Source organism: Gastrolobium bilobum, unplaced genomic scaffold, assembly GCF_033153095.1.
Source record: "Gastrolobium bilobum isolate Gb01-03AN ecotype WA unplaced genomic scaffold, APGP_CSIRO_Gbil_v1 utg32371, whole genome shotgun sequence".
In the NCBI taxonomy this organism is placed as follows: Eukaryota; Viridiplantae; Streptophyta; class Magnoliopsida; order Fabales; family Fabaceae; genus Gastrolobium; species Gastrolobium bilobum.
In genome coordinates, this window is record NW_026898885.1 from 533,730 (window position 1) to 559,474 (window position 25,745).

The 25,745-nt window shown below is 36.5% G+C and overlaps 1 protein-coding gene across 1 annotated transcript; it reads left to right on the plus strand.

Moving 5' to 3' along the window:
• The first annotated feature begins 260 nt into the window (after positions 1-260).
• Positions 261-18,111, plus strand: LOC133285060 (uncharacterized). Its single transcript, XM_061482216.1, has 11 exons — positions 261-334; positions 2,309-2,894; positions 3,183-4,025; positions 8,582-9,752; positions 9,918-10,301; positions 10,337-10,468; positions 14,561-14,570; positions 14,652-16,252; positions 16,331-16,951; positions 17,123-17,590; positions 17,624-18,111. Exons 1-11 carry the CDS (start codon positions 261-263, stop codon positions 18,109-18,111), a joined length of 6,378 nt encoding a protein of 2,125 aa, XP_061338200.1.
• The last annotated feature ends 7,634 nt before the right edge of the window (positions 18,112-25,745 follow it).

A 25,745-nucleotide genomic window follows, 5' to 3' on the forward strand; every position in this document is an offset into this window, starting at 1 on the left:
TTATTTTAATGTAATAGATTTAGCCTTGCACCTGTCCATTGTACAGGTGCGGCGGTAACATTCCCCAAATTAGATTTAGATTAGCTTCCGCAATATTTCTATTATTATAATTGTAAAAAAAAAAATTTTTTAGACAATTTATTTATTATTAGATTGTTTTATAAATTGTTATAAATTTGGGGTATTACACTAAGACTGTCTGAAAACATGGGGAGAATTTCGTGCTCGCCAATGTTATTCTGGTTAGCTGCCCTAAAATTATGACAACACTTGATTTGCTGATTATATTCCGAGAATTGAGTCTTAGCTTTGATATTTGGCAAGGGTCATTGGGGTTAGAGACCAGTGGTGTAAATAAGTTCGGTCAAGTCAAGTTCTAGTTTAAACTAGTCAGTAGTCATGTTTATGAAAAATATTGTGAGTTTGGCTTGACCATAGTAGTTAAAATTTTAATTTAAATCAGTGATTTTATGATTTTACGATTTTTTTTAATCAAAATGATTTCATCAAAATTTCAAACATTTTTATGTTTTTATGATTTTTTTTTACGTTTTATAATTTTTTATCTTCCTTTCGATTTTAGATAAAATTTTGATTTTAACTACCATGGGTTTGACCCATTAGCCTGGAACGAGTTAAATTTTAAACTTGACTTGACTTGTTTATGAAAAATTAAAGTCTTGACTTGATTCATTTAAAATTATAAAAAGTATTTTTTTCAAACTCATACATCCAAATTTTGAGATTATAATTGCGTCAAATTCTGTATTCCTTCGTCTAAGAAAAAATAATCGTAAAATCCACTCAGTCCGCATATAATTACGTCTTTCATGCTATTTACCCGGAACAAAATATATTATTTGTTATAATAATATATTAAGTCAGTTCACGGAAAAGTTAAATCTCATTAAATTAGATTTGGACTTGTTTGTTAAACAAGTTTTTTTTTTAAAACTTAAGTCTGTTCTATTTATTAAATAAGTTAAGCCAAGCCAAACCTTGAATGCCTGGTGCTCGACCTTTTTACTCTCCTATTACAATCAAAAGTTCAACACAGGCCTTGTTGGGAGATGAGTCTTGCTATTCTATAGGTTTAACACGTTATCTTCTAACAAAGAGTTAGCAGGCTATCTAAAATAACTGAATTAAACTAATTGAACTATACTTTATTTTTTATTAGTTTTGTGAACCAAACTAATTTTATAAATCAATTTAAAAATTGAATTGAATTAAAAAATCAATTTGTAACATCGGTTTGAAATCAGTTTAAAATCAATTCTAAATCGATTTGGAATTAGTTTGGAACTAGTTTGCATATTGAAACCGGTTATAAATCATGAATTGGTTTTAAAACATAAATTGGTTTCAAACGAGTTATGAACCGGCTTACGAAAAATAAATTCAGTTCAGATTAAATAATGCAGTTGGATTTGATTCAGAGAAGAAAAAATCGATTTGGGTTGAACCATCCTCAACTTAAAAGTAAGCTCTAGGGCTTTAATCCAGGAATAATGTGGCTATAGAAACATCATTTTTGTAGAATTGCTCTTATGCATGTATACGTCATACATAGTGCCTGATGTATCAACTATTAATTTTTTTTATTACATTGAACTATTAAAAAATTCAGGCTTTTTGTTAAGGGTTTGGTGTTTGTCATTTTAAATGACATAAGTTATGTCATTTTAAGAGAGATAGACACAGAAAAACGAAAATCATGGAAGAGAGAAAATGAGTGTTTTTTTTTAATTTAAAATTGAAATAATTTTTTTATGTGTATGTCTCTCTCTTAAAATGACATAACTTTATATAATTTAAAATGACAAACACTTTTCCTTTTTGCTAATTGTCCTAAAAACTACTATTTTTTATGGTAATGTTTTGTTTGAGGTTTTAGAATTCATCTGAAAATAAAAAGAAAGAAAGATTTGTTTTATCACGTAAATCTCCACCGTTGATGATACTGGAACCAAAACCATTTGGTTTTTAAATAATACGTGTTTGACACTAGTTGTGTCTTTTAAAAATAACTCAACCATGAATTTATTTATGCTCAAGGACCGGATAGCCACTTAGTTATTATGTGAATTTTGTGGATATTCACTTAATTCATAATCAGGTCATTCATAATAAGTAATTTGTTGACTTGGTTCGAGTAGTTAGTTTTTTCGAAATAATAATCGCATTTGGAAAAGAAAGGTATTTGGATTAACAAAACAATTGACCAAATAAACTTACAAAACAATTTTAACATGACAATTCAAGTATTTAACAAAACGATTTGCATAACAAACAATTGAATTGTCAGTGATTCTGCAATGGTCTCTGATGGGGTGACTCTATTGTCACTCTTGACTCACTGGACCTTTATTCCTCCTATCATAAACTCGAGTTGGAATGCCTCTGATTCCATTCCATGCTCATGGGTAGGAGTTCAATGCGACCATGACCACCATGTGGTCTCCCTTAACCTCACTGATCATGCGATTTTTGGTGAACTTGGGCCACAAATTGGAAAATTGTATCACTTGCAGACCCTTGTGTTGTTGGGTAATGGTTTCTCAGGAAAAGTTCCTTCAGAGTTGAGTAACTGTAGTTTGCTCGAGTATTTAGACCTTTCTGAGAACAGCTTTAGTGGAAAGATACCATATAGCTTGAAAAAGTTGCAAAACTTACGGCATATCAGCTTGTCTTCTAATCTGCTAACTGGTGAAATTCCAGATTCCTTGTTTCAAATTCCTCCCCTGGATGAAGTGAGCTTGCACAGTAACCTTCTTAGTGGTCCTATCCCAACCAATATTGGGAATGCTACTGAACTGTCGAGGTTGTATCTATATGGTAATCAGTTGTCAGGGACTATTCCTTCATCCATTGGTAATTGCAGTAAGTTAGAGGCTTTATTTTTGAATGAGAACAGATTAAATGGGGTTCTGCCTGAGAGTCTTAACAATCTCAAAAATGTTGTTTATTTCATTCTCAGAAATAATAGTCTTGGAGGTACCATCCCACTGGGTTCTGGCAGCTGTAGAAGATTGTTTATTTTGGATCTTTCGCTCAATGTATTTAGTGGAGGTATTCCCTCTGGCCTGGGGAATTGTAGTGGTTTAGCAGAATTTTCTGCAGTGAATAGCAACTTAATAGGCAGAATCCCATCATCCTTGGGACTGCTACGTGAATTAGAGGACCTTGATTTGTCTTTTAACCATTTGACAGGTGAAATTCCAGCCAGTATTTGGAGAATTCCGAGTCTTAAGCACATCTTGGTTCATAACAATAGCCTTTTTGGAGAACTACCTTTGGAGATGACAAAGCTCAAGCATCTCAAAAATATCTCATTGTTTGACAACCAGTTCTCTGGAGTCATACCTCAAAGCTTGGGAATCAATAGCAGTTTAGTGAAGTTGGACTGTAAGAATAATAAGTTCACTGGTAGTATCCCTCCCAATCTCTGCTTTGGAAAGAAATTATGTTTGCTTGATATGGAAAGTAATCAACTTCAAGGTGGTATACTTTCTGATATAGGAAGATGTGGAACTCTAAGGAGGTTGATTCTCAAAGAAAATAATTTCACCGGGCCTCTTCCTGATTTTGTAAGTAATCCGAACCTCACATACATGGACATAAGCAAGAACAATATCAGTGGATCAATTCCATCAAGTTTGGAAAATTGCACAGATCTCACTGAAATTAATTTGTCAATGAACAAATTCACTGGGCTGATACCATCAGATATTGGAAAGCTTGTGAATCTTGTGAATTTGGATCTTGCTCACAACAAATTGGAAGGTCCTTTGCCACCTGAGCTGTCAAGTTGTACTAAAATGGATCGTTTTGATGTGGGATTCAATTCCCTAAATGGTTCATTTCCGTGTAGTTTCACAAACTGGACGGGGATAACCACATTAATTTTAAGCGGGAATCATTTTACAAGGGGTATCCCAGACTGTTTGGCAGAATTTGGCAACCTACGCGAGTTACAACTTGGTGGAAATTTGTTTGGAGGCCAAATTCCTCGATCATGTTGGGTTAAATTTTAATGAGATAAAAATAGAAAATAGAAAATAGAAATGTGAAGAGTTTTCTGGTGAAGAGTCATGTCCTTAGGTTTGTGTTAGTGGACATTAATGAGTTTGAAGTTATGTCAGTTAGAATATTAATGAGCCAGTTATGTCAGTTATAAAGTAATGAGGGTGTTATGTGTGGAGTTATGTTTGCCAGTTTTATAGCTTATAAATAGCCTTTGATAGTTTGTATGAAATGTAGATCAAGAGAAAAAGAAAAAGAGCAAGAATAGAAAAGAAAAGTTTTTTTGTAGATACACAAATATGGTTGTCTCTTGCATCTGTGTAGATACCAAATTCTAACAAATTGGTATCAGAGCTATGGAGAAAAAGAGCGAGTTGGAGGTGCCACTCTTCCATGGAGATAAGGATGAAGCATTAGATTGGCTTCTCTGTTTGAAGGAACATTTTCGGAAAGAAAAAAACTGGACGGAGGACAAATGGCGGGTAGCCATGAGAAGACTCAGAGGAAGCGCAATCAAATGGTTCCGTACATGGAACTGACGCGACTTTAATAATATGTGGAAGGATTTTCTAATGGCCTTCATAACAAAATACTTGCCTGGACGTTTTGATCTGATTAATGAAGAAGATGAAATCTTCAATGATGATGATGAAGATGAGGAGAATGATGTGGATGAAGAAGAGACCATGATGGCGGAATCCGAGGTTGCCAACGGCAACGCATCCGCGGAGGAGATTGACGTGTTAGAACGCGTAAGAGATGACTCGGAGAAGAAGACGATGGAGATGACTGCGGCCAAGGGAGCCGAGATAGAAGATGAGGAGAACAAGGGAGCCGAGACAGAAGAGGAGGAGAACGAAGGAGTCGAGATAGAAGAGGAGGACAACGAAGGAGCTGAGATAGAAGATGAGGAGAACGAAGGAGCCGAGATCGAAGCGGAGAAGGACGGGAACGACGAGTCCATTGTCGGGGTAGAAGACTTCGTGGAACCTGAGTGTCTGGAGACAGAGTCAAAAATCGGAAAGGAGATTGAGAAGCCGAGGTGCTTGATGGAGACCGGCATGGAGGAGATCGCGAATCCGAGTTCCGTGTTGATAACCGGGATGGGGGAGATCCCGGCTAAATCACCGATTTCATGATTTGGAGAAGAGCTCGACCCCGGCGTGATGAGGTTGATGTCGGAGACCGACATAGGCGCGGTTCGGGTTGGAAGTCAGAAGTCGGAGACTGCATTGAATTTATGGTGGAAGTGGAAGATGTCGACACCACGGAAAAAAGACCATTTCCAAGGAGGACGGTTGTCTGAGATTCCATTGATGAGGCGCGTGGAAGCTGGACTCGATGAAGAAGAACCCGACGATGAAGAAACTGAGAGCGGAAAAATGGAAAGTGTGATTGTGGATAAGGAACCCGGCGATGAGGAGCCTAGAGTTACTTTTATGGCGGAATCATTTTGGCTCAAGCGTAAACCAGAAGAAGATCGTGGGGCAGAATCAGAAAATGATGAGTTGAGTTATTTGCTTGATGATGGGAATCAATGGTCCTCAATGAGGGATGGGGTTATTGTGGTTGATGAGGCCCAACGTGCTATTAATGTAGCACATGTTGAATCTGGAAGTATTAAAATTGGCATAGGTGTTGTAAAACTAATGGGACGTTATAGTGATACAGATTAGTGTTGGGATAAATTTTAAATGTCCGTTTTGTAGCAGTTTTGGTTATTTAGTTTCTTGTGTCAGTTATAATATTAATGAGTCAGTTATGTCAATTAGAATATTAATGAGTCAGTTATGTCAGTTATAAAGTAATGAGGGTGTTATGTGTGGAGTTATGTTTGTCAGTTTTATATAGCTTATAAATAGCCTTTGATAGTTTGTATGAAATGTAGATCAAGTAGATCAAGAGAAAAAGAAAAAGAGCAAGAAAGCAAGAATAGAAAAGAAAAGTTTTTTGTAGATACACAAGTATAGTTGTCTCTTGCATCTGTGTGGATATTCAATTCTAACAAATTGGTATCAGAGCTATGGAGAAAAAGAGCGAGTTGGAGGTGCCACTCTTCCATGGAGATAAGGATGAAGCATTGGATTGGCTTCTCTGTTTGAAGGAACATTTTCGGAAAGAAAAAACCTGGACGGAGAACAAATGGCAGGTAGCCATGAGAAGACTCAGAGGAAGCGCAATCAAATGGTTCCGTACATGGAACTGCCGCGACTTTAATAATATGTGGAAGGATTCTCTAATGGCCTTCGTAACAAAATACTTGCCTGGACGTTTTGATCTGATTAATGAAGAAGATGAAATCTTCAATGATGATGATGAAGATGAGGAAAATGATGCGGATGAAGAAGAGACCGAGATGGCGGAATCCGAGGTTGCCAACGGCAACGCATCCGCGGAGGAGATTGACGTGTCAGAACGCGTAAGAGACGACTCGGAGAAGAAGACGATAGAGATGACTGTGGCCAAGGGAGCCGAGATAGAAGAGGAGGAGAACGAAGGAGCCGAGATAGAAGATGAGGAGAACGAAGGAGCCGAGATCGAAGCGGAGAAGGATGGGAACGACGAGTCCATTGTCGAGGTAGAAGACTTCGTGGAACCTGAGTGTTTGGAGACAGAGTCGAAAATCAGAAAGGAGATTGAGAAGCCGAGGTGCTTGATGGAGACCGGCATGGAGGAGACCACGAATCCGAGTTCCGTGTTGATAACCGGGATGGGGGAGATCCCGGCTAAATCACCGAGTTCATGTTTTGGAGAAGAGCTCGACCCCGGCGTGATGAGGTTGATGTCGGAGACCAACATAGACGCAGTTCGGGTTGGAAGTCAGAAGTCGGAGACTGCATTGAATTTATGGTGGAAGTGGAAGATGTCGACACCACGGAAAAAAGACCATTTCCCTGGAGGACGGTTGTCTGAGATTCCATTGATGAGGCGCGTGGAAGCTGGACTCGATGAAGAAGAACCCAACGATGAAGAAACTGAGAGCGGAAAAATGGAAAGTGTGATTGTGGATAGGGAACCCGGCGATGAGGAGCCTAGAGTTACTTTTATGGCGTAAAAGTGTGATTGTGGATAGGGAACCCGGCGATGAGGAGCCTAGAGTTACTTTTATGGCGGAATCATTTTGGCTCAAGCGTAAACCAAAAGAAGATCGTGGGCCGGAATCAGAAAATGATGCGTTGAGTTATTTGCTTGATGATGGGAATCAACGGTCCTCAATGAGTGATGGGGTTACTGTGGTTGAAGAGGCCCAACGTGCTATTAATGTAGCACATGTTGAATCTGAAAGTATTAAAATTGGCATATATGTTGTAAAACTAATGGGACGTTATAGTGATACAGATACTGATCAGTATGATGACTTGTGTGATGATCATACGTGTAAGAATGGATGTGGAAGTATATCGGAGGATGAGGTCGACAGAAAAAAATTCAAGACTGTCTATCTTCTACCAATGAAGGAACCGCCGGACAAAAATAAAATATGTTCAGAAAAATAATTGCAGGAGAGATATTTTCTTTGAGTTAATTAAGTTGGAAGGTGTTAGATGTTTTTTGTCAGTGATCAAGATTGAAGAAAACAGGCGCGATCAGAAAGTTGAAGAAAAGCAGAAGCAACGCGAAGAAAGAAAGAAGAATTTAAAATTTATGGGGGAGTTTTGTTGGGATAAATTTTAAATGTCCGTTTTGTAGCAGCTTTGGTTATTTAGTTTCTTGTGTCAGTTAGAATATTAATGAGTCAGTTATGTCAGTTAGAATATTAATGAGTCAGTTATGTCAGTTATAAAGTAATGAAGGTGTTATGTGTGGAGTTATGTTTGTCAGTTTTATAGCTTATAAATAGCCTTTGATAGTTTGTATGAAATGTAGATCAAGTAGATCAAGAGAAAAAGAAAAAGAGCAAGAAAGCAAGAATAGAAAAGAAAAGTTTTTTGTAGATACACAAGTATGGTTGTCTCTTGCATCTGTGTGGATATTCAATTCTAACAATCAGTATGATGACTTGTGTGATGATCATACGTGTAAGAATGAATGTGGAAGTATATTGGAGGATGAGGTCGACGGAGAAAAATTCAAGACTGTCTATCTTCCACCAATAAAGGAACCGCCGGACAAAATTTTTTTTTTTTGAAGAAAGGAGTGCAACATGGAAGCAGCGCGGAAAAAAATCAACCGGTGGAAAATTCAAAAAAAAGAATTAAAATTTAAGGGGGAGTTTTGTTGGGTTAAATTTTAATGAGATAAAAATAGAAAATAGAAAATAGAAATGTGAAGAGTTTTCTGGTGAAAAGTCATGTCCTTAGGTTTGTGTTAGTGGACATTAATGAGTTTGAAGTTATGTCAGTTATAAAGTAATGAGAGTGTTATGTGTGGAGTTATGTTTGTCAGTTTTATAGCTTATAAATAGCCTTTGATAGTTTTTATGAAATGTAGATCAAGAGAAAAAGAAAAAGAAAAAGAGCAAGAAAGCAAGAATAGAAAAAGAAAAGTTTTTTTTGTAGATACACAAGTATGGTTGTCTCTTGCATCTGTGTGGATATTCAATTCTAACAGATCAATGGGAAATTTGCGGAGTCTGTTCTACGGGTTGAATCTGAGTGCTAATGGATTGACAGGTGACATTCCTTCAGAAATTAGTAATCTAGGAGTGCAAAGTCTGGACGTATCCTTGAACAATTTGACGGGTAGCATAGATGTTCTTGAGGGTCTTGCTCCATTCATTGAGGTCAATATTTCTTATAATTTCTTTGATGGTCCTGTACCAGAACATCTGATGAAGTTATTGAATTCCTCACCATCATCATTCATGGGTAATCCTCTCCTGTGTGTTAATTGTTCACTTTCAGATGGCTTGGGTTGCAATAAAAATAGTTATGTGAAGCCATGTGTCTACAAATCAACTGATCACAGGGGTATCAGTTGCCATGAAATTGTGATGATAGCACTTGGATCCTCAATATTTATTTTTGCCGTGCTGCTAATAGTAATTGTAATGTATCTCCAGAGAAGATCTCAGCAGGAAATGAAAAGGGCCTCCAGCTCCCATAACTCTGAGCAGGAACTTAAGTATTTCGCTGGAAATGGAGGAGGAAAGATTGGAGCAATCTTTGATAGCCAAGTCCATATCTCAGCTCAAAAGAAACCGTCTTACCTTAACGACCTAGTGTTGAAGGCTACAGAGAACCTAAATGATCGGTATATAATTGGTAGAGGAGGCCATAGCATTGTATATAAAGCCCAACTAGGTGAACTGGATTTTGCAGTAAAGAAGGTTACATTTGGAAGTAACAAACAGAAGTATGTCGGTATTATGCAAAAAGAAATTCAAACTCTTGGGATGATTAAGCATCGAAATTTGGTCGCATATGCAGATTACTGGGTGGGAGAGGACTATGGTTTAATCATATATGAGTTCATGGAAAATGGAAGCCTTCATGATATTTTGCACGAAAAAAACCCCCCACCCTCCTTAACGTGGGATGTCCGGTTTAAGATAGCTGTTGGAATTGCTCAAGGACTAGCATATCTTCATCATGACTGTAACCCGCCCATAGTGCACCGAGACATCAAACCAAAGAATATACTTCTTGATGCTAATATGGAGCCTCTTATAGCTGATTTTGGTACTGCCCTGTACAGGAACCTGTATGAGCATTCTAATAGTCATTCTGGTTCAAGGCCAACGCTTTCATTGCGCATTGCTGGTACTCCTGGCTATATTGCACCGGGTATCTAATTCTTCATCTACGCTTAACTATTGATTTGCACACCACTTTCATAGCTGATAATAACTTGCTAGGATGCGATAATAGCTTTATTTTTCTTTACAGTTTGAAAGTGGAGTTGTGGAAGATAGCATTTCTCTAACTTGCTTGCATTGTGCCCTGTGACAGAGAATGCATATGCAATAGTGCAGAGCAGAAAGTCTGATGTATATAGCTACGGGGTTGTTCTGCTTGAGCTAATAACCAGAAAGAAAGCATATTTTTCGTCTTTGAATGATAAAGAAGAGGTGACCACTATAGTGAACTGGGCTAGATCTGTATGGTTGGAAACGGGCAAAATTGAGAAGATTGCTGATTCATACCTTGCAAGTGCATTTCCCAATTCGGCAGTACTAGCCAAGCAAGTCACTGCAGTGCTTTTGTTGGCATTACAGTGCACAGAAAAGGATGCAGACAACAGAACGACCATGAAAGATGTTATCAATTTCTATCAAAAAGGCGTGTTCAAGTTGTGGTGTGGTGATGTGGTTTATGTTGATGGTGATGAGGCTGCTGCAGTTGTAGCACCACAACCATATCGCTCCCTTAATCTTTTCCTGATGTTCCAGTTGTCAGTATTGACCACCATCTTCATCGAGAAAGTAGCAGGGCTGCAAACCTGAGAAAGAGAGAAGTTACATTTAATGTGGAGACTGAACCTGAAGATCTTAATGATAGAGGCTGAACAAGTAGCGGTTGTGGCTCTGATTGCTCCTAAAATTACCTATACTAGGCCTTTCTTGATCTTCCTTCCCTCTGTAATTGGTCCAGTACCTACCAAACCCCTTTGTTTTGCTTTGGAGAAATTTACTTTGGTCGTTGGTACATGTAAGAGACTCTTTGAAAACAATGAAAGAACTTCGTGCTCGTGTGCCAATGTCATTCTGGTGTTCAGAATATTCCTATTAATATAAGATCATTTTGTGAGCTTTTCGTTTTAGCTGTCCTTAAAATTACGAAAATACTTGATTAGCTGATTATATCCCAAGAATTGAGTCTTGGCTTTGATATTTGGAAAGATTCATTTGGGTTAGAAAGAAAAGTTTTGCGTTGGGAGATGAGTACTACTGCGTTTGGTAGAGGAGAAATTTTTTTTTGTCCGAAAATCTCAATTTTCAAAAATATAATTTTTACATTTAGTTTACGATAATATCCAAAAATTTAAAATTTAAAAAAATTCGATTTTCCGAGAATCTTGAGAAAACCCTCATACCAAACGCCTTAATAACAAGGAGTTAGCGGGCTATCCAAAATAACTGAATTGAACAAAACTTTATTATTTTACTTTTTTCAGTTTTGGGAACTGAATTGTTTTATAAATCAGTTTAAAAATTAAGCATTTGTAAAATTGGTTTAAAATCAATTCTACATTGATTTGGAATCAGTTCGAAATATGTTTGGAATTAGTTTGTATATCGTAACCGATTATAAATCATGAATTAATTTTGAAACATAAATCGGTTCCAATTGAGTTTTGAACCGGCTTAGGAAAAATAAAATTGATTTAGATTAAATAAAACAGTTCGGTTTGATTAAGAAAAAATCAATTTGGGTTAAACCATGCTCATTCTTAATAGTAAGCTATAGGGCTCTAATCCAGGAATAATGTGGCTATGGAAACATCATTATGCATAAATACGTCAATATGTCATACATTGTTTCTGTAGCGCCGATGTGTCAAATGTGAAATATATGCATGATGTATAAACTATCAAGTATCAACTATTAATTTTTTTTTTTAATACATTGAACTATTACAAAATTTAGGCTGTATGTTAATTGCCCCAAAAAACTACTCCTTTTAGATTATTTAAAAAAAAAAAAAAAACTAGTATGGTAATGTTGTTTTGTTTGAGGTTTTAGAATTAATCTGGAAATAAGAAAAGAAGGGTGTGAATATAAATAATGAATTAATTTTATCAAATGTTATTTTTAAGTATTCTATTATTCAAATAGAAATAAAGAAAATAAATTAAAAAAAAAAAGCATTTGTGGGAAGAAAAAACACATTTATGGAAAATTGTCATGCACACACCAGTGATGACAATTTTGTAGTAAGATTTGAAACGAGTGTTTGGCAGAGAAAAAAAAAATTTGTGACTGAAAATTACAATTAACAAGAATATGGTGAAAAAATAAATTTTTCTAGATATGACAAAAAACTATTTTGGTAGGTCAAAATTATTACTGAAATAATTGGTTCAACTTTACTAATTTTATATTTAGTTAATTGTGTGAGTTAATTTTACAAAACTACGCTTAACCATCAATTGATTCAAAACTTTTTCAATTTAAAATTAAAATAAATTTTTTACACAATCATCCAAAAACAAAATTAACCATAACCTCTGCATTGTGATGGGCGACCCAATTGCTTTTGGAAGAGCTCCTCGATTGATTAAGGAATGACTCATTAACTGCAACAACCGTTGTAACAATAATGCATGGCTCAACATTACCAGCAAATCCCATCTTCGTATACCTGCAACATAAACATCATTTTCCAATTTCAGGGTAAGCCCAATTCGTGTCAATCAATATTAGAGACAATTATATGGCAAAACTAAGAGAACTGAATTGGGGCATTTTAGCAAATACATGGTGTCCCTACTACATTGATATCAAGAAAAAAAAAAGACAAGCGTAGAGGAGAAATGGGTGATAGAGATGAAGGAAAAGTGTACCCGGAGACATTGTCGATGATTACAGTTGGACGAGAAATAGAGGGGTCTATGAGAAAGAGCGAAAAAGGTGGCGGTGAAGGTTGGAAGTGGATCTGCGACTGAGATCCGAAAGTGACCATGAGGCAGAGGATCATGTGTGAAAAGCAAGGGTGACGGTGACGGTGACGGTGACGCAGACTTCGATCCTAACAAGGGTATTTTTGTCCTAAAAAATGGATAGATTTTTCCACCCAGTGAGATTTTCAGAATACCACGTGCGGGTGATATTATTGTTGAGATTTTCTAGTAGAATTTAAAGAGATAGGATATTGTGACACACAAATAATGTTACGCACAATGTTACGACCACATCTTAACCGTTGATTTCCGCCAATCAACGGTTATCATTTATTGAGAATTAATAATTAATTAATGAGTTTGATTTGAAAAATGATAACCGTTGATTGACGGAAATCAACGGTTAAGATGTGGTCGTAACATTGTGCGTAATATTATTTGTGTGTCACAATATCCTATCCCGAATTGAAAATCCTTTTACAGCAAATGTGTAAAAATAAGATTTCTAATAGGATTTTATAAGAGTTATGTTGTAAGAAAAGTGATTGTGTAATATTATAGAGATTCATTTTGTGTGCCGTAATTTTCTTTTCTTTTTTTGTTCTTCAAAAAATGTGGGTCCCACAAAATATTGTATGTGTAGAAAAATTTATTGTGTCAAATTAAATGACAAATGCAAATCCCTTTCTAATATTACTTTTCCGTGCAAATAAAATTTTCCCAGGATCGAAGGTAAGGGAGTGTTTGATAGGAGGTGAAATTTTTTTTTCCCGAGAAAAGAGTGGGAGAAATAATTTATCTATAGGAGATGAAGTAAGAGTATGACTGAGACATTTTTTTTCTTTGTAAAATAGTTGAGAAGATTATCATTAAAAGTATGAAATTATTTTTTCTCATATGGTATAGCATCATTAAAATTAAATCAATATTATTCAAAAAAAATTAGTCTATCAAACACTTTTAGGGAGCGTTTGATAGAGGAGAAATTTTTTTTGTCCGGAAATCTCGATTTTCAAAAATATAATTTTTATATTCAATTTACGATAATATCCGAAAATTTAAAATTTAAAAAAATTCAATTTCTCGAGAATCTGGCCAAAATCATTGTACCAAATTGTACCAAACGCCCCTTTAAAAAATCTACCAAGGATAAAAAAATTTCTATCGTATTCTCGAAAATTATTGTTTTTCAATAAAAAAAATTTCTCCTCTCTAAGAGACCGGTCTCAAACACGTCCCCATGTATAGACTCTGATGAGGCGTTGGTGTTACTCACTGGTTATGGTTGAAGATGGCATGGTTAGGCAGAGGAGATGGAAGGCCCTGTGCAGCGCAATACGTGGCTGGAAGGAGTGATGGGTTCTAACGAGGCTTGTTTGTGCACTTGTTGGCGTGGAGGGTATGTGATAAAAAACTTTTAAATCGCAAAATTTTGTAAGCTGGTAAATGATTATGTAAAAAATACAAGGGGTTAATATACAATAGTAGCTCAGTTGGCAATACTTTGTTTGAATTAGGGTTCAAACCTTGCCTAAAATAAATTCTTAAAAAATCTTTGAGGGTTTCTGGATGTGTCTAGATTAGTCTTATCCTTTCTCCGGTAACCAAGCTCAATGCACCATCTGTTTCAATAAGGAGCTAGCTTACAAGACCGTATTCTGAGAACAAAATGACCAGAGTAGGTTGAACGAGAATAACTAGAAGTTATATATAAAAAAAAAAATACAAGGAGTTTTTGGAGTTTTTTCTTACTTTCTCCCAATATTTTTATAAGTTTTGACTCTTGAGTCAGCTAGAATGCCTTCTCCTTTTCATTTACTCGATGACTTGCTACGAAGGGAGCTATTACCACCATTTTCCTGGCAGTTTCAGAAAAGTTCTCCCTTTACTTTTCATAAAGAAAGCAAAGCCGCTCAATGGGGACACGTATCCCATATTGCTTCTCCAAGTTCAACTCTATTTTCCATCTCAAAGGAGAAAAGTCTCAATCATTGACTTCAATTCCAATCCCTTGGTTTCTCAACTTGTAAGCTTTGACAAGGTAAGTGGTTATCTGATCCTTTGCAACCTCTGTTAACTTTTTGTCACCTTGTTTTGTCAACTACCCTGTCTCAATGACTAGAACTAGGAGTACTACTATCACACTCGTGTTGTTGGTTTTATCCTTCCCTGCCTTTTTGCATGGTGATTCTGAAATGGTCTCTGACGGGTTGACTCTATGGTCACTCTTGGCATGCTGGACCTCTATTCCTCCTATCATAAACTCGAGCTGGAATGCCTCTGATTCCACTCCATGCTCATGGGTAGGAGTTCAGTGCGACCATGACCACCACGTGGTTTCCCTTAACCTCCCTCATCATGGGATTTTTGGTGACCTTGGACCACAAATTGGAAAATTGTATCACTTGCAGACCCTTGTGTTGTCGGGTAACGGTTTCTCAGGAAAGGTGCCTTCAGAGTTAAGTAACTGTAGTTTGCTCAAGTATTTAGACCTTTCTGAGAACAGCTTTAGTGGACAGATACCTTTGGAGATTACAAAGCTAAAGAATCTAAAAAATATCTCATTGTTTGACAACCAGTTCTCTGGAGTCATACCTCAAAGCTTGGGAATCAATAGCAGTTTAGTGAAGTTGGACTGTAAGAATAATAAGTTCACTGGTAGTATCCCTCCCAATCTCTGCTTTGGAAAGCAATTGCGCGTGCTTGATATTGGAAGTAATCAACTTCAAGGTGGCATACCTTCTGATGTAGGAAGATGTGCAACTCTAAGGAGGTTGATTCTCAAAGAAAATAATTTCACTGGGCCTCTTCCTGATTTTGTAAGTAATCCGAACCTCTCACACATGGGCATAAGCAAGAACAATATCAGTGGATCAATTCCATCAAGTTTAGAAAATTGCACAAATCTCACTGAAATTAATTTGTCAATGAACAAGTTGACTGGGCTGATACCATCAGAGATTGGAAAGCTTGTGAATCTTGTGACTTTGGATCTTGCTCACAACAAATTGGAAGGTCCTTTGCCACCCGAGCTGTCAAATTGTACTAAAATGGATCGTTTTGATGTGGGATTCAATTCCCTAAATGGTTCATTCCCATCAAGTTTCTCAAGCTGGACGGGGATAACCACATTAATTTTAAGCGGGAATCATTTTACAGGGGGTATCCCAGGCTGTTTGCCACAATTTAACAACCTACGCAATTTACAACTTGGTGGAAATTTGTTTGGAGGCAAAATTCCTCGATCAATGGCAAAATTGCGGAAACTGTTCTATGGGTTGAATCTGAGTGATAATGGATTGACAGGTGACATTCCTTCAGAAATTAGTAATCTAGAAGCGCTGCAGAGTATGGATGTATCCTTGAACAATTTGACTGGTGGCATAGATGTTCTTGAGGGTCTTGTTTCATTAATTGAGGTCAATATTTCTTATAATTTCTTTGATGGTCCTGTACCAGAACATCTGATGAAGTTATTGAATTCCTCACCATCATCATTCATGGGTAATCCTCTCCTATGTGTTAATTGTCCACTTTCAGATGGCTTGGGTTGCAATGAAACTAGTTATGTGAAGCCACGTGTCTACAAATCAACTGATCACAGGGGTATCAGTCGCCATGAAATTGTGATGATAGCACTTGGATCCTCAATATTTATTTCTGTCATGCTGCTAATAGTAATTGTAATGTATCTCCAGAGAAGATCTAAGCAAGCAATGAAGAGGGCCTCCACCTCTCTTAACTGTGAGCAGGAACTTGAGTATTTCGCTGGAGATGGAGGAGGAAAGATTGGAGCAATATTTGATAGCCAAGTCCATATCTCAGCTCAAATGAACCCATCTTACCTTGAGGACCTAGTGTTGAAGGCTACAGAGAACCTGAATGATCGGTATATAATTGGCAGGGGAGGCCATGGCATTGTATATAAAGCCCAACTAGGTCAACTGGATTTTGCAGTAAAGAAGGTTACATTTGGAAGTAACAAGCAGAAGTATCTAAGTATTTTGCAAAGAGAAATTCAAACCCTTGAGAAGATTAAGCATCGTAATTTGGTGGCATATGCAGACTACTGGGTTGGAGAGGACTATGGTTTAATCATATATGAGTTCATGGAAAATGGAAGCCTTCATGATATTTTGCATGAAAAAAAACCCCCACCCTCCTTAACGTGGGATGTCCGGTTTAAGATAGCTGTTGGAATTGCTCGAGGACTAGCATATCTTCATCATGATTGTAACCCGCCCATAGTGCACCGAGACATCAAACCAAAGAATATACTTCTTGATGCTAATATGGAACCTCTTATAGCTGATTTTGGTACTGCCCTGTACAGGAACCTGCATGAGAGTTCTAATAGTCATGCTGGTTTAAGGCCAATGCTTTCATCGCAGGTTGCTGGTACTCCTGGCTATATTGCACCGGGTATTTAATTCTTCATCTACACTTAATCATTGATTTGCACACCACTTTCATAGCTAATAGTAACTCACACTTGCTAGGATGCAATAATAGCTTTATTTTTCTTTACAGCTTGAAAGTGGAGTTGTGGAAGATAACATTTCTCTAACTTGCTTGCATTGTCCCTTTTGACAGAGAATGCATATGCAATAGTGCAGAGCAGAAAGTCTGATGTATATAGCTACGGGGTAGTTCTGCTTGAGCTAATAACCAGAAAGAAAGTATTAGTTCCGTCTTTGAATGATAAAGAAGAGGTGACCACTTTAGTGAACTGGGCTAGATCTGTACGGATGAAAACGGGCAAAATTGTGATGATTGCTGATTCATACCTTGCAAGTGCATTTCCCAATTCAGCACTAGTAGCCAAGCAAGTCACTGCAGTGCTTTTGTTGGCATTACAATGCACAGAGAGAGATGCACGTTATAGACCAACCATGGAAGATGTAATTAAATTCTATCAAAACGGCTTGTTCAAGTTGAGATGTAGTGATGTGGTTTATGGTGCTGAAATTGCTGCAGTTGTAGCACCACAACAATATAACTCTCCTAATCTTTTCCCTGATGTTCCAGTTGTCAGTATAGACCACAATCTCCATGGAGAAAGTAGCAGGGCTGCAAACCTGAGAAAGAGAGAAGTTACATTTAATGTGGAGACTGAACCTGAAGATTTTGATGATTTTAGCTTTTTGCGGGATGCTAATCAATCTCAGCTGGGAGTCTATGCTCGGGGTGATTGGAAACTCGTGTATAGGCCTATAACTGGTACTGATGGACTTGTAATTAAACTAATGGGCAACGGTAAGATACAGGCTGAACAAGTAGCGGTTGTGGCTCTGATTGTTCCTAAAATTTCCTATACTTGGCCTTTTCTGATCTTCCTTCCCTCTGTAATTGGTCCAGTACTTACCAAACCCTTCAACTGGTTTTTCCTCTCACGTTGGGCTCAATATTTGCACCTGCAGAAATCCTTGTATTCACAGCCCATAACCTACTTTATAATACCATTAAAGGCCACTCTTCAACTTAGTAATCATGGAGATTTCGAAAGTCCCTATATAGCCAATGTTCTTCAATCCTTAAACAAGGAGAAATACATGGCCTGTACATTGAACTTCTATTTTTAGTCTTATCAGGAAACGGATACTGATGTTATGTTATCCAAACCAAGTAATGTTAATTGTTATGCTTCAACATTTCTTGACTGCAATCTTGCATTGATATCGAGTTTTTGCAATGGGATCCTGACTATGCATCTGTTTGATTTAGCTTTTGCTTTCTTTATTCATTGAACTATGTGACTTATTTTAAAAATACATATTATTATCTATTACATTGGAGGAAAACTGGAAATTAATATTTAATTGGCTCAACGAACATATGTCTACATGCACTTACATTCATTATCAAGATTTTAAAATTACATTTGTATATCTCTTGCATGATTCTCACAATAATATTCTTCAATATCTATCTTCATATCGCATCTTCATGATTATTTTACAGTGTTACGTACTTATGTTTATATTGTATCTCATCATTATACTATTAACAAAGAGGGAAAAATACTACTCTCATTTTACATGAGATAGTTATCTCATTTTCTTTCACTTCGAAAATTGTACTTTTTTTTTTTTAATGGTGGACCCCACTTGAATTTTCTTTATAGTATGAGAGAACTACTCTCATATAACATAAGACTAATATTCCCCTCACAAAAATGCATGCCTACATGTGACTTGCCTTACCTGCTGGGTTTCTCTTTATCAATCAAAATCTGCAATGGTGTTGTTATTGGTTTCTTCGTGACTTTTGATGCTTGTGCTTACGCATTTTTGAAACATACTTTTTTGTGCTTACTTTTGCATTTTTATGTGGGGCGGACAGGGGTTGGTTTTTGCTCTAGGAATTTGGGAATTAAAATATAAAAGTTCCGCTACAAAAATATTAAAACTCACTCAACCGGTGAATTTATTAAATTAAAATTATATAAAAGTCAATAACAATCTTAAAATTAATTTTTATTTCACACAAATTGAAAAAACATATATTTAGGATAAGTGTTAAACTATTCAATTATAATTAATTTTATTATTAAATGAGATAAATATAATGTTTATTTAAATGAACGAAGCATGGAGGAGGGAGGGAGCAACTTTTATAGTATTCTCTAGCAACAGTTGCCATGTCCGCCTGAAGAAGGAGTTTGATGCTTGGAGAAGGAGCTTGCAAGAAGTAATTTTTTGAATTTATCTAAGGGAGAAACTACTGCTACGAGTGATAAATTTCTCTTCTACATACCCTTCAATAAATGTGCCATCTTTTTCTTTTATTTTATTTTTATTTTTCAGGTGATGGAGCCCACAAGTTTATCTCTATGACATGAGATAACTTATCTCCTTTAACATAAGATTAATAAAATCCTTTGTCTAACTAGTCATCCAAGCCAGATAACAATTTTCTCTTATCTTATGCATGCACCCCGTGTTAACCCGGTTTGTTAACATGTCATCGTATTAAGCCACGCTTAATTAAAAATGCGGAATATTCTTTTTCTTTTCAATTATGACGTCATTATCATTACCAAGTTGAATTACTTAATTCATTTCCAAAACATTGCCTGTATGTAGACTGCAAAGTAAACAGCTAACTGAAATACCTCAATATATAATTAACTGTGAGTATCTAAAATCGCGGAACTACAACACGTAGCCCGGACATAATCCTGATACATTATTACATCTCAAATCTAACCAAGACATAGTCAATCAATGTGGCATGGACAATCCTCATGCTCACCAAATAAGGCAACAAAGCCAAACATAGTCTCAGCAACAGCAACATAATAATAACAAGCTAAAGGCATATCATCAGCAGATATAATCCAACATCGAAACATATCATCATATAAACAACAATATCAGCTAAGCTCCGGCCTCCTGCCGCTAGAGGTCTCAACCCCCACATTACCTGAACCTGAAATGGTGCCCCAAACGTGGGGTGAGATCTCTAAACAGAATGCTCAGTAAGACAAGGGGTCCTCAAGGATCTTCCACCTCAAGCTCACTTACATGTGCAATATAAGTTCTAAAAGCATTAATTCAATATCAGTTCCAAAATCAGTGCAATGCAGCAGATATTTATGTCATGTGTGTTATAACTATTCTACTGATCAGAGAAGTGAAGGAATACGTCTATTACCCACACAGTACACGCTCATGCTGTACCCGCCCACAGGACCGCCACATGGCTTCCTGTCTAGGCGGAACATCACATACATATCATATAGCATTTGCACTTAACAGTTCAATAGCATTTCAGTAAAATAATACATGAAAACACATTATGCATATAACCATCCCCCATAAGACATGGTGGAACAAACAATGGCTAAACTGAGGACACAAAAGCTTACCTTACAAGCTAGCTATCCAAGCCAAAAGTCCACACAAGCTCAAGGTCCACACACTGCACAATCACAATCTGTTAGGACCACTAACAACATCAATATTTATACTCTACAAGCATACGATATAAAGACAACGCGTTTCCTTTGCGTTCCAAGTCTTAAGGCTTCTCACAAAGTCACAAGCCCTTAATCCCTTGATTCTAACTTAACTTAATCATTGCAGAAGTCCAACTTCCACAATCTAGGGTCCACAAACCTATAACTCAGTTCTGTATGAACAATATCGTTCCTGTTCTTGAAAACCCAGAATATCCAGATATTTGTCGGGGCAATATCCGGATATGTATATCCGGATATCATAAGACCCCATATCTGGATATCAATGTCCGAATATTTCGCGACAGAATGTAGTTCTACATTTTCGCGAAGATATCACTCAACTTTTACCATTATTATACGTCCAAGAGTCCATTTTTAGGCATATACAGGTTCATATACGTGTTGGTTACTTCATTTTAACATATTACATGCCAAGACTCAAGCTTTAACCCATTAAAACTCATGATCAAGTTAGGGAACATACCCAAGGCTTCAAAACAGAAGCAAGAGGTGCTCTTGGAGCTGTCACAACTGCTCATAAAGTCAGACTTGCAAGGAGAACGAAAATGCCAACAAAGTTTGGTCCTTTCTCAACAAAGATGGCTCCTTGGAGCTCAAAGTGCCATCACCAAAGGCTCTCACCACCAGGGGTGTTCGCGGTCTGGATTGGATCAGTTTTGGAAGCAAAACTCATCCGATCCAATCCCTTCGGTTTGATCATGTAATCATACATTCGGTTTAGATTTTTTTTCAAATTCGATCCGATCCAATCCAATTATTTTCGGTTTGGATTGGATCGGTTTTCGGTTTTTTGAATATCCTAAAATTAGTTTCATGATTATTGTGCAAATAACATCTTTTGTATATATTGACTTTGTAAAAAAAAATTGAAATACAAAAATATCAGTAAACAATACTATAGTTGATGAGACGTGACTAAGTTTTTTTTTGGGTTTAATTGATGAGTTAATGAGTCTTGAGTTTAGAAATTTTTGGACTATGATTGGAGAAAGGACAAGTAGATAGAGAATAATTAATATATTGGATCGGTTTGGATTGGATCGGTTTTCATCAACCCATCCGAAAACCGATCCAATCCAATTAAAATTTGCGGTTTTTTTTCGGATTTCGATTTTTCGGTTTTCGGTTTATTCGGTTATCGGTTTTTCGGTTCGGTTTTCGCGGTTTGAATCGGTTTGGATCGGTTGATGAACACCCCTACTCACCACTCTAACCACCAAGTCAGAAACTTTCTCACTCACCACATGTAACATCCCGAGCGCTGACGAGGGCAGGGAGTGATCGCCGGTGCAAAGAGGCACAGACAAGGAGCGGCTCCTGACAGGCTTCCAGCGTGGGGTTACATACATGAATGAATCGAATCGACACCCGAAAGAGAGGGATTCCAAAGACTGTGCATGTGTGAGACTGCACAGTCTGGGATAGCTTATAAGAATTAATTGGTACTACCTATACTAACAAGATGCATCTGTTTTTCGGTAGCCTGGATCGGAAGAACTCTATAGTTAAGCGTGCTTGACTTGGAGCAATTCTAGGATGGGTGACCTCCTGGTAAGTTTTCTCGGGAAGTGTGCGAGTGAGGAAAAAGCACACTGAAAAGTCTCGTGTTAGTATGTGGGGACAGTCGTTAATTTTTGAAGTGGCCGGGCGTTAGGCACAAGAATAGACTTAGGATCATGTGCCAAGGCTATATATAGTCACTTAAGTCTTAATCGCACTGTATTAGCGCTAATTGCTACGCTTAGCAATTTAATCCCAAACTTAGGATTCTGAACCTACTTATTTTTCTAAGATTTATCATATTTTTATTTTATTTTTTGCAGCACCTTTCCGGTACGCGCTTTTCCATAGCCAGTATCAGTTCTGGCACCAGTTCTCATTATTTTAACTTGAAACTTGTTTTACAAATCCTATATATTATTCTAGTGAAATATACACACTTTTCATAATTTTCTGGGATACTTCATCGGTACACATTTATACCGAGTAGCAGAATCGATATCTGCACTTTTCATCAGAAAAGTGACTTTCAGCATTATTAATCACTTACCAATATTATTTAAGCCTCATAATAATAATTAGGGTTAATTATGGAATTACTTCTTAATTTCTCATAATTAATTAATTAACTTCCTTAATTAACGGTGCAGGTTCTTACAATCAACTCCTGCATTATTATTGTGCAAGATTTATTATAATAACTTTTGTGTTGAGGTTTTGTACTAAAAAAGCATATGATAATATATTGGGAAAATTATTTTTCCAGTCATCGGAGATAAAGTTATCTTCAGTGAGTTCAAAATGACGTCGTTTTGAGTTATAAGATTAAAAAATTATAATGACAAAGACTAATATAATCCTGCAATATATTATAATTACAAAAATACCTTGATTTCTGCCCTAAAACGACGTCGTTTTGAACTCACTGGAGATAACTTTATCTCCGGTGACTGGAGAAATCCTTTACCTTATTTTATTTTATTTTATTTTTATTTTATTTTTATGTAAGCTGCGTATTTCTTATAAAAATTATAAAGTATAATGTAGAATTCCCCGTTGCTTTTGTTCCTTGACCCGTCCAATGTGATTAAACATTTTCTATTATAAATTATTTGAACAGAAGTTAACGGTATATAAATTCTCCAACTATACTTCACTTGTATTGGTTAATTATTTTATCGCCCATTCTAGTTTTTACTCATGAAACTAACCATAAATTAGATAAATTTAACTGATTGTTTAAAATGGTTATGTGAATATTAATTTTTTGTATAGAATGATGAATGAGATATGAACATATAAGCCGAAGAAGATGACTGGAAGAAAAAGAAAACAAACGTCAATGAAATTCAATTTCACAATTATTATACATATTAACATATAACATAATAATAAGAAGTAAAATTATTTATTTTTTTCTTTTGAAGGAGAGCATTGTAGAAAAAAAGTGAAAAGAGAAATCAAAGCATATACGTTGAACTAATAAGAGAGTTTTGTCGAAACTAAGGACAAAAGAAATTTAATTGTTATTTGATTTGTGATAGAAGAAAGTCACGAGAAGAAGAAAGTACAGCCAAAAAAATTAAAATATTGTTTTTTAATAAAAAAATTTACAAAAACATAGTAATTTTGAACCAATTTACGAATTTATTGCATTCAGTCACGTCTAAAATGGGCATGACCACTCACGCCTCACTTAGGCATGACCCATAAGTAGGGACGTCGAAATAGGTTATGACACGTAGGTTGACCCGTGACACGACATGAAAATTCGTGTTTGGGTTGACTTGCAAAAAAATTTGTGTCGTGTTCATGTTGAAAAAATGACCCGCAAAAAATTCATATCGTATCGTGTCAAATTCGGGTCGACCCGTATTTTTTGAATTATTTTTTTAAATTTTTTAAATATTATTTTTTAATTTTGACCATTTTTTTAATTTTGTGTGGTCAATTACTGTTTTGACCCCTATTTTGCGTGCTATTTGTAGGAAATCTTAGATTTATGCGGAAGCGGTTTAGGACCTAGTACATTGGTATGCTTACCGAATCATCCTTGTTTCACAATTACCTCTCTCGGTGCGCAGGTCTCGTGTAGAATATTCCCTTGTAGGATTCCTCTTCACGAACAGCTCACCTCAGCGCCGCAACACGAACAACCTCCTTGAAGCTGGACTGTGGCAGATCTTCCAAACTATCTCTCGAGGAGGAAGGGGAAGTGTGTGGGCACTGATTAGATTCTGAGTTTGCCTCTTTCTCACAAAAAAGACCTTGGAGGCTGATGACTTAAGAGGTACTATTTATATGGGTTCCAAGAAACCCTAGCTCATTGGGCTCTAGGTTCCTTGGGCTCTTCTCATACTAATAATTCATTTGGGCTTTAGTAAAAGAGCAAACCCAACAATCTCCCACTTGCTCTTTTGGATACAAACTTGAGTCGTAAAACCCAAGATCATGTAATCCATAAGTCATCATCTATCCGAAAAATACCCCATCCCTTGTCTCAAGCTAGCTTGGGGATCTACCATCTGTTATTAATCAAGGCTCCTGATAATCAACGAATGATTATCTAATTCGGTGCTACTCCACTAAAAGCCCGAACTTGAACTCCAAGATTAACAACACTTATAACATGAATATGCATCGCCCCTTTGTAGAATGTCTATAATTGATTGACAAGTTTTCTGTAACTCAATCAATTATTTATTCCCTTGACTATGATAGTTTCTCTGATGGATTACATGCACTGGCCAGTGTCTTTAATATCCAAGTACCGAAACATATCAAGGGGACATATCCTACAAATTCCATGTTGTTTATCTCATAAATACCGATAATCAAATAATCTCACTCCCAAAATACCGAGTTATTGGCCGTCAATAGATCGAACCTCACCCTTTGGTAAATCAAAGAATGAAAACTATTTGATTACCTATTTATAATAAACTCAGGATTAAGAGCAATCACATAACTATAGTTAACTGGAGATTTGATACCTTATGACAGAAAAACAACCTTAATCAAATCTCTCCTTGATCCTTTCAATGTGAATGTTAATTCACACCAATATTTTACAATGATTCGAACAAAATCATTTCATAAAATATTGCAGCCTGAATAAAGTGCCCAACTTTATTTAACGGCTGTGACTCCATTCATCAACTGTGAGAACCTATGATCATGTCCTCCATGAACGTATCCATATGATCATATACTCCACAATTTGATCCGGACCTTTATGTTTGTAAATAGTGCGCAAAATAAATAAATAAAACCTTATTTATGAAATTCAGAAAATTATTTATTGTTTCATCGTCTTACTCCAAGAGCACAATGAAAACAATAACTCTGACTTGCTTAATGCAAGTCTGGGATCCTCCTAAGACCCAAAGAAGTAACATGCCTCTCGAACACAAGTTCAGGCAAACTCTTAGTAACTGGGTCTGCAAGATCCACTTTTAATGTTATCTGAGTTTAGTAAAAACTCATAGCTCGAGGTTGATTTTCTTGAGTCAATATCCACTTGAAATAACTGAATTTTTGAAAACTCAGCTTTTCAAGACTCCCACTAGAATATACCAGCATATAATCTCTCGTTCTCCAAAGATACTTGAGTACATGCTTAACAATAATCTAGTATTCCTCTAGGTTCAAAATGGTACTATCTCACTACTCCCACTGCGTGACAGATGTTTGGTTTAACGCCGAACATGATATGCGTGAGTCTACCTTTGC